This window comes from Hemiscyllium ocellatum, chromosome 18, assembly GCF_020745735.1.
Source record: "Hemiscyllium ocellatum isolate sHemOce1 chromosome 18, sHemOce1.pat.X.cur, whole genome shotgun sequence".
NCBI lineage: Eukaryota > Metazoa > Chordata > Chondrichthyes > Orectolobiformes > Hemiscylliidae > Hemiscyllium > Hemiscyllium ocellatum.
The window spans coordinates 36,063,066-36,075,936 of NC_083418.1; the positions used below are offsets into that span (position 1 = coordinate 36,063,066).

Consider the following 12,871-nt stretch of genomic DNA (forward strand, 5'->3'; position numbering starts at 1 on the left):
GGCAATATAGGTGGCATGGCAAGGGTGCTGTGATGCATCTAGGTAGGTGTAAGTGAGTAAGCTCTAAAAAAAAAGCAAGCAGGCAGCTCTGGTCCAATCCATGAGCAAAAAGTGTCTTTGCAGCAGCATTCCAAAAATAGTTGACGGTGTGCTCCAACATATAGCATCCTGTAAGTGTGGATTGGTGAGCTGCCATGATGGTGTAGAAAGGCTGGCACGTGTTGAATGCCAGCGTCTGTGGCTGTGCATAGCTTCCCACTGAGCATGTCCAGAGACATTGGTGCCACAGCCATCCAGGAGCAAGCTGGAGCTGCCAGATACCTGCTCAGAAACCAATTCAGGAGGTGACACCTTCTAGTTTCTAACCAAACAGCAGTACAACAAGAGTGCATACTAATGTGGTTAATTAATAATGAAGATTTATGATGTGCAATAATCCCTATTGATAGGCCTTTTGCTGCTCACTGGCGAGAATCTTATCACAATGTCTGGAATTTGCCTGGAAAGTGTGATTCGTTGCTCCCAACATTGAGAAAGGGCCCCTTCGACTTTTCACATGATTCTTACCATTTCCTTGCCATACTCAGGAATGAGGAGATTCCATCCAAAGGTTCCTGTCCTTTAACATGCTACCAATATCTGGGGTGTTATTTCCACGAATCTCACTTCCTCTCATTGTTGATTCTTAGAAAGTTTTAAATATCGTTCATTTGTTCTCTAAAAGAGCCCGTGAACTCCTGACTTTCCCAATGGGATAAATGCAAAGTATAAAGGAAATTCATTCATTTATATTGAATTCCATCCCGAACTAACCTGGAGGTTAGTGGGAAGGGGTTCCAGGGGTTGGTGAATAGCCCCATAGCAAGATCCAAAAGTAGAGCTGAGCCAGAAGGGAAAGAATGAGAAACAGTCTGGGTGGAAAGCCACTGAGCAGCCAGTACCTGTATGTTGTGGTGCCAACAGAGAACCTTATTCAATCTTAAAGAAGCCTTTTACCTGATTCAGTCTGAAACGCTGACTGCCATTTACAGGCATACTCAAAAATCGCACTGAATGCGACTTAGTTTTTACAAGTTTCAACTGCTGACTCTCTCATTTTGCAGCACTTAACAGAGCACAGTAATATTAAAAGTCACCTCGTGTGTGTATTCCTTTCACTTGACCTCAAGAAGATGTCAGACAGCAGTTACAAACTTAAATGTCACATTCTCAGAGTTTAGGATAACATCTAAACCATCCAACTAGGTTCCAGTTTGTAACTTACTCTCAGAGAGCCTTATTTCATGATCCATTAAAAACCTCTCAAACAGAATTCAGCCTGTTAATCACACTCAAATATCCATTAACCAATACTAGTCAATTATTGATCAGATTCCAGTGTGTCCAACAGTTCATTATTCTACATGTAAATCACTTGAGCACCGTTTCAATATACAGTTGATAATATAACAACACACAGTAACTCAAACAAATTAAATGGCAAAATAAGTAGGAGACAAGTCCAGGAAAGGCAGACTGCATGTTACAGTTGTTGCTTATGAAAAATTGAAAGACTTACACTTATACTGCAGACACACAACCTCAGGACATCCAATGAAGTGTAACTGGGGTAGTAACATGATCACAAGAAAGGCGTTTTTATTTTCCCCTAAACTTTCTGGAACTTAATATACAATCTATGGCTCTACAGTGAACCTTGCTTTTGATCTTTCATGTGCGAAGCCCAGAGTCTGGGAGATGTAAACTATCTAGTTGTTTCCCTTATCAATTCAAAAGCAACAAAAATAACTGTTTAACACAGGTGCTGAGTTTCAATGTGAATTAAAAATATTTTTCCTCCAATGTCCAAGATGGTAAACAACTATTTGTACCAGCTGCATACAAGTGTGTTAAAATTGTAGGCACGCTCAGATAACCATGCATTCTATATTCAGGGCAAACTTTCCTAGATAGATCTTTCACAAAAATGGTTTTATTTGTGCCACAATGTGGAAATTATTTTGTCATTTTACGATCTCAACTTCTAGAATAACATATGCAAAAGATTAAATTAGAAGTGTCTTTTTGAGTTTGTCAGTGTGGTTGTTCTTAAATTTCCCCAAAATTGGCTTAAAACTATTTACAGTTCAATGAAAAAAGTCTCTGCACTTGTTTAGCAAGAACATATTGGCAATATTTGGAAGTTCTACCATAAAACAGAAAGTAACTGGGCAAAGAAATAATCAATCTCTGATTACTCACATGTGAATTGTATTCTCACTAGTCAATTAATCAAATAGTGCTACCATAGTTCATGATTGTGCATGACTAACATTGTGAGGGATTGCTTTTGAGAATTGGTATTGCCAAGACAAAATTGGTGATCAACTCAATGGCTAAAAATGTGTTGCTGGAAAAGCGCAGCAGGTCAGGCAGCATCCAAGGAACAGGAGATTCGACGTTTCGGGCATATGCCCTTCTTCAGGAATGAGGAAAGTGTGTCTAGCAGGCTAAGATAAAAGGCAGGGAGGAGGGACTTTGGGGGAGGGGCGATGGAGATGCGATAGGTGGAAGGAGGTCAAGGTGAGGGTGATAGGCCGGAGTGGGGTGGGGGTGGAGAGGTCAGGAAGAAGATTGCAGGTTAGGAAGGCGGTGCTGAGTTCGAGGGATTTGATTGAGACAAGGTGGGGGGAGGGGAAATGAGGAAACTGAAGAAATCTGAGTTCATCCCTTGTGGTTGGAGGGTTCCCAGGCGGAAGATGAGGCGCTTTTCCTCCGACCGTCGTGTTGTTATGGTCTGGCAATGGAGGAATCCAAGGACCTGCATGTTCTTGGTGGAGTGGGAGGGGGAGTGCTCAATGGGACAACCAAAGTGTTTCTTTGATTCTCTAAATGCGGTTATTGAGTTTTGGATGTGAACTTTGAAAGTATTGTAACTGTAGGAAACTCACCCATTGTTACTTGATGATATTTCTGCTCGATATTAAAATGGTTCCCAAAGCAGAACTAGATACTGAGAAGCTACCCTGGGATTATCCCAATCTTCTTCCAAATGTATTATGAAGCAACAAAAAGTGCACAAAATTTGCTTATCAGGTGCCTTGACATTGGCTAACTTCTGGCAATCTGATACACCAATCAGAACCAGCAGCTATTGAGTCCTATGGGACCACTTACAGAAGCCTACTGTAGAGGGGAACAAGGTAAGTTTTTTTTCACTTCATTTCAGGAGTTGCAGGAGAGAGGGAGATCTGAAACGTTTTCTCCCCATCCATATTTCTGACTGCCCCAAGATTGGGGCAATTGGAGGTGCCCTCCATCCAAGCTCATGTAGGTCGCCCTGGTTGACAGACAGGAAACTCGACATCTTTCTCACCTCACGAGGAAGGCAGGTAATTAGGGAGGTGGTGGGTTGAGACCCTTAAGTGGCTATTGATTAACTATTTAATGGTCTTAATTGCTGAGGAGACAAGAAGATTGCCCATGTAACTTCTCACCAAGCATTTAATTGCAGAGATGATGCAAAGGGGTGTGAATTTCTCTCTAGGACAAATTTGTAGAATTAATTCTCCCAGTTTTCAATTCACAAAATTTACTCTTTGCACATGCAAAAGTAAAAAAAAGTATTAATACAATGCACATAAACATGGTTAAATGATATATTACAGCAAATTATTCTGAAGGAATTTTTGTTTTACTGTGATTTCCTGTGGTGACATTGTTTGAAAATGTGAACACTCCTGGGTTACTGAGATTAATGAGGAGATATGAAAGCATTTTTAGTCAAGAGAAGTGGGTGCCTAACTGAACACTGGAAACAAACTTGTACAGGATTGAATTATGCATATTTCATCAACTAAGGTTCAATGACAGTGCAAAACAAGAAACATGAAGACAGAAATTGACAATTTTATAAAGGATATTATTCTTCTGCTGATGCGAATTATATAGTTTAGTTGGGTTTTTATTTTAACTATTAAAATTATGCAGAAAATGAACTGAAATATGCTCAGTTATTTTAATTTGTCTTTGAAAATTTATTTAAAACTATCCAGATGTGAACTAGGGATCAGCATTCTTATTACCTCTGTTCCTCATCTAAATGGAAGACTTTAAACTATTTGGGACTCAATTCCTGACTGGAACTAAACTTTGACAGGAATTTCCGGTCAGAAACAAAAAGCTAAGAGAGTATTACCTCCACAGGATACATTAACCTAACATAGAAGCTCTTTGTGACTTTTTCCATTATTTTCTTTGTCTCTGTGATGCGCTGTGCAACATTTTTCTACATTAAAGGAACTGTATTGTGCAAGTTGCTGTCTTTAATCAATTTAAGGTTGTCTGTGCATCCTTTCCTTTCCTATCCAATCAAATTCTCTTTTACGGTAATGGCTTTACTGACAGATGCTGACCATTACTGCAACAAAAACAGGAAAGTTTTAGCAGGATACCATAAGCAGCATATGCAGTGAACATTTCCCTCATTTAGAAATTCAAGCTTTTTTTTAAAAAACATAGCCTAGACTATGAAAACTTAACCTAGTCCCAAAGAGACATCCACAACACAGTCCCAAGCATGTTATAAAGGGTTGAAATATTTGTACTTGTTTGTGTCAGGGATTCAGCAGTGTGCAGTGGTTCAACTGCCATCACTCCTGACCTTCAGCTTGAGACTTAACATAATAGTATAGGACTTAGGAGCAAAAGTAGGCCATTTGGCCCTTTGAAACTGGTGCACCATTCAATAAGATCATGATTGATCTACTTGCGGTCTCAGCTCCTCTACACTTGAGTGACTCAGAGAAAAAAAGATTCTCCTTGTCTTGGTCTTAAAAGAGAAATCTCTTATTCTACAACTACATTTCACAGCTGTAATCTTCCCCACAAGAGTAAACCTCTTTCTAGTATTCACCCTGTCCAGTCCCCTCAAGATCTTGCATGTTCCAATAAGATCACCTTAAATTCTTCTAATCTCTAATGGACATAAGTCTATTTTGTTCAACCTTTCGATATGATCTTTAAGCCAGGAATGAGTTGAGTGAATCTCCTCTGAACTGCTTCGAAAGCAATTACATACTTTTTTCAAATAAGAAGATGAGACTTGTAAACTGTACTCCAGATGTGATCTCAATAACACCCCTTATACTTACAGTAAAACTTGTCTTTCATACACAAAAAGAAATTGGCAGTCCTTGAGAGAATAGCATTTTGTACATTTTGTTTGCATTACGCATTTTTAATATATTCCTTTACAGTATGTTGGCTTGGCTGGAAAAGCCATCACTAGTTGCTCATCTATAATTGCCTCGAGAGCTTTTCTGAAATTGTTGTTTAAATTTAATTTTTAATCTTGTGTTCATAGTTTGCATTAGGGATCACTGCAGAATAGTGAGGAAGTGGAAACTAGTTGTTTGTTTTCTTGTTTAATTTAGGAATACTTAGGCCACGTATTATTGAAGGAAATCTCAGACTGTCCAGTGAGCAGCACAGCAATGAAACTATATTCAGTGAGCTATACATTTTTTTAAAAAATGAAAATTACAATGATTTATGCTAAATGTTTTTTGAGTAATGCACTTGATGTAACTGGGTAACAGGAGGAGGTACAGCAGAAAATATCCAAGAAATGTTTTATTGACCAGCTCTAATCTCTAATTACCTGATAGGAAATATACTTCGATAGCACTAATCATACATAGAGATGATCACTGCATAAAATACTTAATCCAACATGCTAATAATTTACCAATGACATTCAGGTTAATAACTGTACAAACATTCAACTGATTTTAAAACAAAATCTTTAATCTTACAGCATGGATCATGCTAAAATTTTAGTCTACATTCCAACAGAGAAATATGCAAACTAAAGACGAATGAATCTGTTCAACATTGACCCTCGATTCAAGGTATGTCTCCAGAGGAACAATTTCAACTTTACATTTAATTCGATGTCTAAAGAACCTTTGTATGCTATCAAGTAGATCTTTCTCCTTCTTTGTCTTTATGTTGTGTTCTCATTGCTTGATGCTTGCTAATCATGGCTTATGCCTCACAATGAAAAAAGGCAGGAATGTAGGCCCCTAGAATTATTTTAGTTGGTGCAGGGATTGACCACACTGTTGGGAGTTATTTTGCATCACAAGGTTCAGATCTGAAATTTTGAATCCCCTTCTCCTCTGGTACTGCTTGACTTGCAGTGCTTTCTCCAGCTCTACTCTTCATCACAATGTAGCTAACTGAGCTAATTGAACACTGCCTCAGATTATTAATCAAACTAAAACATCCTCTTTTAGTTCAAATTCAAAATAAATAGATCAACATAGCAACTGTGTTAAGATTACCTTGGGTTAGCTGTGTTGCTACTTCAGTGCTTAGAGGTCTGGAAAGTTAACTTGGCCATCACTTCATACTATTGTTTTTAAACAATCAAAAATCAATCTCTAATTTGTTCCCCAACATCAGAAGTGACAAAACTCACATGATTGACTATTTTGATCGGTACCATTCTCATCATCAGTGATGGGGATCTTCTCATACATTCCATGACCAACAACCACAAACTTGTATCTTGTACCAGAGGGATGATTCTAAAACAAACCAAAAAGAAAGATTATCTTAATTTGTATGATTTACTATAGGCAGGATTACATGGAATAATTGTTTGGAACTCAGAAGATTTCAAGTCAATTTAACTTTTTCAGTTAAAAGTAGGAAAAAAATACTAGTTTTCTTATTCATCCTATTCAGCTATAACACGTACACTTATAATACGGTTTCACTTTTTGGACATCCACCTGCATTCTAGCAGACTTATACTGTAATTATGAAGTTAGTATACCCTTAAAATGTACTTCAAGTTACAATTATTTTTGGGCATACAATATATTTATGCTGCCAGTGACACTAAGTTTTTACTCTAACATTGTATTCTAAGGAAATCTCTACAGTGCATCTTATGGAACAGCCCAGACTCACTAACAGCAACTTTTGGCTTTTCATGTTCTTCTACACATATGGAGCCACCAGTGCTACTATTAGTTTCAATGGGAAAAAGGCAGACAATGCTGACAGTTTCAACATCATTACCAGAGAAAAATGCAGACCACTGTTTTATCAAAATGAATAATAATACTAGCATATTATGAATAAACATAACTCATCTTATTTTACATATTCTAATTTCAAATATCAGAACTTTATGTTGAAGGCTGTCTATGACTAAATTATTATTGAAGAACTAATTCTGGATCTTGCTTCAGTCAGAATGATGCCATTTACTTGTGTGGTTGTCTTTGGTTTCAGTTAAGTGAGCAAAGCTTACAACATCATGGGACTTAATCAAAGATAGTAATAAAGACACAGACTGCTACTTCCTCCATCTCTATCTGTATAGAACTCATGGATTATCTTCTTCATTTGGGAGTGATAAGGAGTTCAACCCCTGTGAAGGTTGTCTGGTCAATACTTAAATTGAAATTGTATCATGCCAGTGTTTCAGCTGCCTGGCTGGCCTAACTACTCAGATAGCATTCAATTCTATGAAACTTGCTTTGCCTGACCCTCCTTAAATCATTGTGTTTCTATAAAGAGTTACAGAAATATTAGTACATCCATTTGACCCACACTATATCAATTAGAGCATAAAAATGCTGAGCAGATTGAGGTGTCTTGAATGAACTATAATATTAATTGCATTGTAAAGTTCATTTTCATTCTAAGTTTTCTTATGGTTTGGCAGATAGTCTTTCTGATAAAAAGTTACTCACCTTTCCAGTGTGTCGTGACTTGGTGACAGAATGGGAATCACCTTTGTTCTCCCAAATATTCTTTTTGCTTCTCACATCCCCAACCTTAATTTCCTGTAGAAACACAAAATAACAATTAGATTCCACTTATTATCCCATTATAGTGGCAAACTAAATCAACTGTGGGAGCTGGGGACTTATAAACATCTACCTAGGGTCATACATGTGCTTCCACTGGCATTGACCAAACTATTTGAAATCTTGTTGGGAGGGGCAATACAAATCCTATTCAAAAGGAAATGTATTCTATTTGTTGTGAACAATCTGGTGTCAATCTTCAATAAAAAAAATTCCAGTCATCCAGAGGTTTTCAAATTTAAATGATCCACTTATCCTGCCTTTCTCAACTTTTTACAGTTATGACAATTATCATTTCTGATCACAATTTTGCAAAATGCTGATTACTTTGAATACCATATAAAGTGATTGATCAATCTGTGACAAGGTCACAAAAGTCTTTTTGGTGACAATACTGCTGGGCTTTCTACATTGCAACTAAAATTGATACAAATACAACTGTAATATTACTTTGCCAGAAATACTCTTGATGATTAAAATATTACACTTTTAAACTGCCAACTCACAAAAATTCATGCAAATGTAGTCATTCAATGTAATGTATGTAATTCCATAAAAGAGAGAGAATATAAGGGCCAGTACATTTTTCACTCTTTTCCAGTATTTTCCTTTGCTTGGATATCTGTACTTTGAATCACTTTCATATAGTGACAACCCCATTCTGTGTGGCTTCATCTTTGATACCAAGGTAAGCTTTTAATAAGATGCATAGAATAGTGAATAGTACAAGTTTTAGATATTGAGTCATCTTATTATTTCACAGGATTTCTCTCATTGTTCAGAACAAATAAAACAGTGTGAAGGTCCGATGTGCTAAGTTAAAAGAAATAAGGAAATTTACTGAAAAAAAAAGGCAAGTAACAGTCATAGATTATATTTTGTAGCAGAACCTTTTGAATTATCTTCTTCTGTATAACTGATCAAAGGATACCTCTGTAAGTAGCAAGTTAACCCATTTAAGCAACTTTTACACGATAGTATCTTAATAAACTTCTCATCATTGAGAGGACCTTTGTCAGTCTAACATATCTCTGGGAAGCTTCAAATGGCTTTTTCCTTTTTCTTAGAAGATTCAAACTGATCAGAACTTTTTGTCAAATTGACTTCCGGACTGTAATAGAACAGGTCTTTGGAAGGAAACATTCTGAATTTTGACCATATGATTAAATGTTTAACTTTTAAAAAATCAGTCATAAAGAAAAAGGAACAGTTTCCATATTCTTTATGCAGATCTGATTTCCATTTTCAAGTGTCTTACTGATAATAGTAGCAGCGTTACAAAGGTAAGCCTGGTATCAGCTGCTGAATTCCAATTCATTTTCAGATTGTTCAAATACTGTCATTGCTTTTAAAAAAATAGCCTTCAATCTAAAAACACTTTTGTTACAAAATGTTTAAAGCATTGAGATCTTGGGAATGATTGTTATGGGAAATCTGTATGACGGGGGGAACATGAGGAGATTAACTTGCTGGAATTATATACAAACAAATTGAACTAGTCAAATTCTATAACCTAGAAATAAAAGAGATGGTCTGCTTTTTAGGATTATAAACTGATGGGAAAATGGGAATAAACTTTGATCTTTGGGATTTCAAATTGAAAGGGCTAGGTTTATTAGTCAGCAGTGCAGTAATAGTGCCCAGAGAGAGCTGATCATATCTATGGCACAGATTTCCACTTTTGTTGAGTGTTGGAATCTGGCAACTAGTTAAGATCTCTAGCATTGAGCACTGCGATATAAAATTATTATTTTCAGGCCCAGTGAGGCTATGTAATGTAATATTAATCATAAAACAAATTGCATCATTTTGAATGGTTCTCAGCCAAACCTAGAGCATAAAAGCAAGTGTGGCGCGGCGTTCTGAGGCGTGCACAACATTATACGCTCGACAGCAGGGTACACATCAATGAAAGCACATTCTAAATTTCTCCTTGTGTGAAGACTTCAAAAGTCACTGTCAATTTCAGAGGAGTAAGGGCAGCAAACGTGTCTGTGCCATGATCATTGCTGCTGCAAAATTTCCACAACTTCAACAACATCGTGAAAGGTCTATTAGACCCCATAATACCAGAGACAAAGTGATCAGTCGATACAAGGGCAGTCTGAAAGGAACACCCACTGCAGAACATTTCACTAACACCTATGCCTTTTTAAACTTGGAGATTACTGCACCCTAGAAGGCGTCCTAGCCTGATTCGGCAAAAGAAACTTAACCTCCTGGTAAGAAAAAACTACAAGTGACTAACTTTACAACCTGCTAAACATCTAGGTTAAGTAAAATGGGCAAAGAAATTGGCAAATGGGGGTATAATGTGGGAAAGTGTGAAGTTGTTCATTTTGGAAGGGAGAACAAAAGATTGGTATTATTTACATGGAGAAAAGCTGTAGAAAGTTGCAACACAAAGGGACTTGGAGGTACTTGTACATGAAACACAGAAAGCTAGCACACTGGTGACAGCAGGTAGTCAAGAAGGCGAATGGAATGTTGCCCCTTATTACAAGGCGGTTGGAGGGAAGTCTGACTACAACTGTACAAGGTGCTGGTGATACCACATCTGGAATACTGAGAACAATTTTGGTCCTGCTATTTAAGGAAAGATGTCATTCCATTGCAGACATTTCAGAAAAGGTTCACTACGATGATCCTTGGTATGAAGGGATTATCTTATGAGCAAAGACTAAACAGGTTGAGACTGTACTCACTGGAGTTTGGAAGAATGATAGGCAATCTCACTGAAATGTATAGGATTACGGGCTTGAAAGCACAAGTGCAGAACGTTTCCCCTCATGGGAGAATTGAGGACCAGAGGGCATAGACTCAGAATAAATGGGTGTCATTTGAAGATTGAGGTAAGGAGGAATTTCTACTCTGTAGGGTTGTGTCTTTGGAGCTCATTGTCACAGAGAGCTATGGGGCTAGATTCCCCGTCTATTTTTTTGGTTGAGATAAATAGATTCTTACTCAGTAGAGAGCTCAAGAGATGGAAAAGGCAGGAAAGTGGACATAAGGAATGTTGGATCAGCCATGATCCTATTGAATGGCAGAGCAGGCACAAGGGGCTGAATGACCTACCCCAGTTCCTATTCCTTATGGTCTTCTTATGGATATCCAAGGCATGCTGCATAATCTTGATAAACGCAACTTCAGCTATTTAAAATCTACCATTTCACAGTGAAAACATTGCTTTGGGCCCACAATGATGGTCTTTCCTATTGCAAACCAAACATGTGAATTATGAACAATGCTTAATTTTCCAATTTGCAAAAGTGCACTATTCTCTTGTACTGTATATTTTGCATCTGCATTTGCATGCATGAGTACCATGGCATTTATAAACTCTCAGAGTGAATTTGTGAATAAATATTCCTTCTTATTTAAACCTATGAAAAGCTTGCTGTTGTTATTTAAATACATCACACACACTTGGTGGCATAGTAGTAGTGTGATTGGATTAGAAATACAGAGGCACAGGAAACTGCTCTGGGATCACGAGTTCACTCTGCACCATGGCAGCTGGTGGAATTTGAACTCCGTAAACAAATCTGTTATATCAGGCTGGTCTCAGTGATGGTGGTCATGCCATCGATCATTGATTTTTGTTAAAAATAATCATTTGTTTATGAATGGTCCTTCAGGGAAGGAAATATGTGATCCTTATATGGTCTGGTCTACGACTGCTCTCTGAATTGGTCTGGCAAGCGATTCAGTTCAAGGACAATAAGGGAACAGGCAACAAATGCTGGCCGTGCCGGGGACATCCCATGAAAGAATAAGGAAACAACACACCTTCCTTTTGATAAAACACAGCAATTACAAGCAATGAGGACAAGTGTACCAGAATTCTAGTCTTCTAATCCTGTCCACAACAGCTGGTCTTTCGTAAATGGTAAACCATAGAGTGACCCTGCAGTGAAGGCAATGTAAATACTGAACCTTTTTGCAAGTTTGATTTATTTTGGTAAGGATGAGATTAGTGCCAAAACAGAGGCAATATCTTTTTCAATGTTTTAAGCTGTAAAAAGTGAGGTAGGATAATTTGCATTTTGTCAAATAACAAAGTCAATGTATTTGTGGATGCTGGCAATATTAAGAACTTTGCTTTTTGATAGGTGCATTCAACATATTTCCGATCATGAATTATTCAAACACTTTGAAAGCGGGTACGAAATAACAGAACTATTAAAACAAGCCAGAATACCAGACCATAAAATTCAGTCTCTATCTTGGGAGATGGTGTAATCTTAAAGAAATTCTCCCTCTTTTCAGCAGATGTTGAGTAACAAAAAGAAAACAGATCGGACTTGCACGACTGGGAAGTAATAAATATTTTGTTTTTCTGCTTTAAAAAAAAACTGAGTGTTGTTGCAATGTTTTCCCCATATGAAAATTTCACATGATGAATGCAATCAATCTGTTGTTGGGAGGACTGACTCAGAAACAATTATAGTCAGGAGTCTTGTTGTTCTCACAAAACTCGTAATAGTTTCTTTAACCTGCATCCAAGCCTCATTTTACACCACCTCACTTGATGCAAAATATTGGCAAGATCTGGTAGTTCCTGGATTGTTCACTCACATGCTTAACTCATGCAAAGCAGCTTGAAAGTCACAAACATCTGATTCCAAAGTAAGAACACTTAATAACAAATACTTCTTCAGTTCTCTGCTTGAAGGCATGTCTGACCTACAGCACCATGACTTCCACCACAGCTAAGATATAGAGCCTGACCACAAATTCACCCCAGCCAGAATGGGGATCAAACACACCACCACCATGCTTTTAACACCAATCTGACCCACATCGCTGTCTAGCTAACCAGCCCCACAAGAGAGTTTGGGTTGTTATCGCAATACACACAAATGCTGTAGTCTGGAGCTTTGTATAGTGATAGCAGAGTCTTCAATTTTCCTTCCAGCACATGTTAACTAGGAGTCACCTGCCGCTTGTGTGTGCTGGATTGATTTCCAAGCTGATATTCACTCTGTTGGACTGAGTTCTGA

The 12,871-nt window shown here is 37.7% G+C and overlaps 1 protein-coding gene across 3 annotated transcripts in view; it reads right to left on the bottom strand.

The window, feature by feature from the left end:
* Positions 1 to 12,871, bottom strand: part of lsp1a (lymphocyte specific protein 1 a) — a 328,974-nt gene that overhangs the window by 17,102 nt on the left and 299,001 nt on the right. For all 3 annotated transcript variants that reach the window (XM_060838862.1, XM_060838859.1, XM_060838861.1), the window contains 2 exons: positions 7,752 to 7,844; positions 6,464 to 6,572 (listed from right to left, as the gene is read on the bottom strand). In XM_060838862.1, coding sequence (XP_060694845.1) covers positions 6,464 to 6,572; positions 7,752 to 7,844 — 202 coding nt within the window. The remainder of the gene's footprint in view (positions 1 to 6,463; positions 6,573 to 7,751; positions 7,845 to 12,871) is intronic.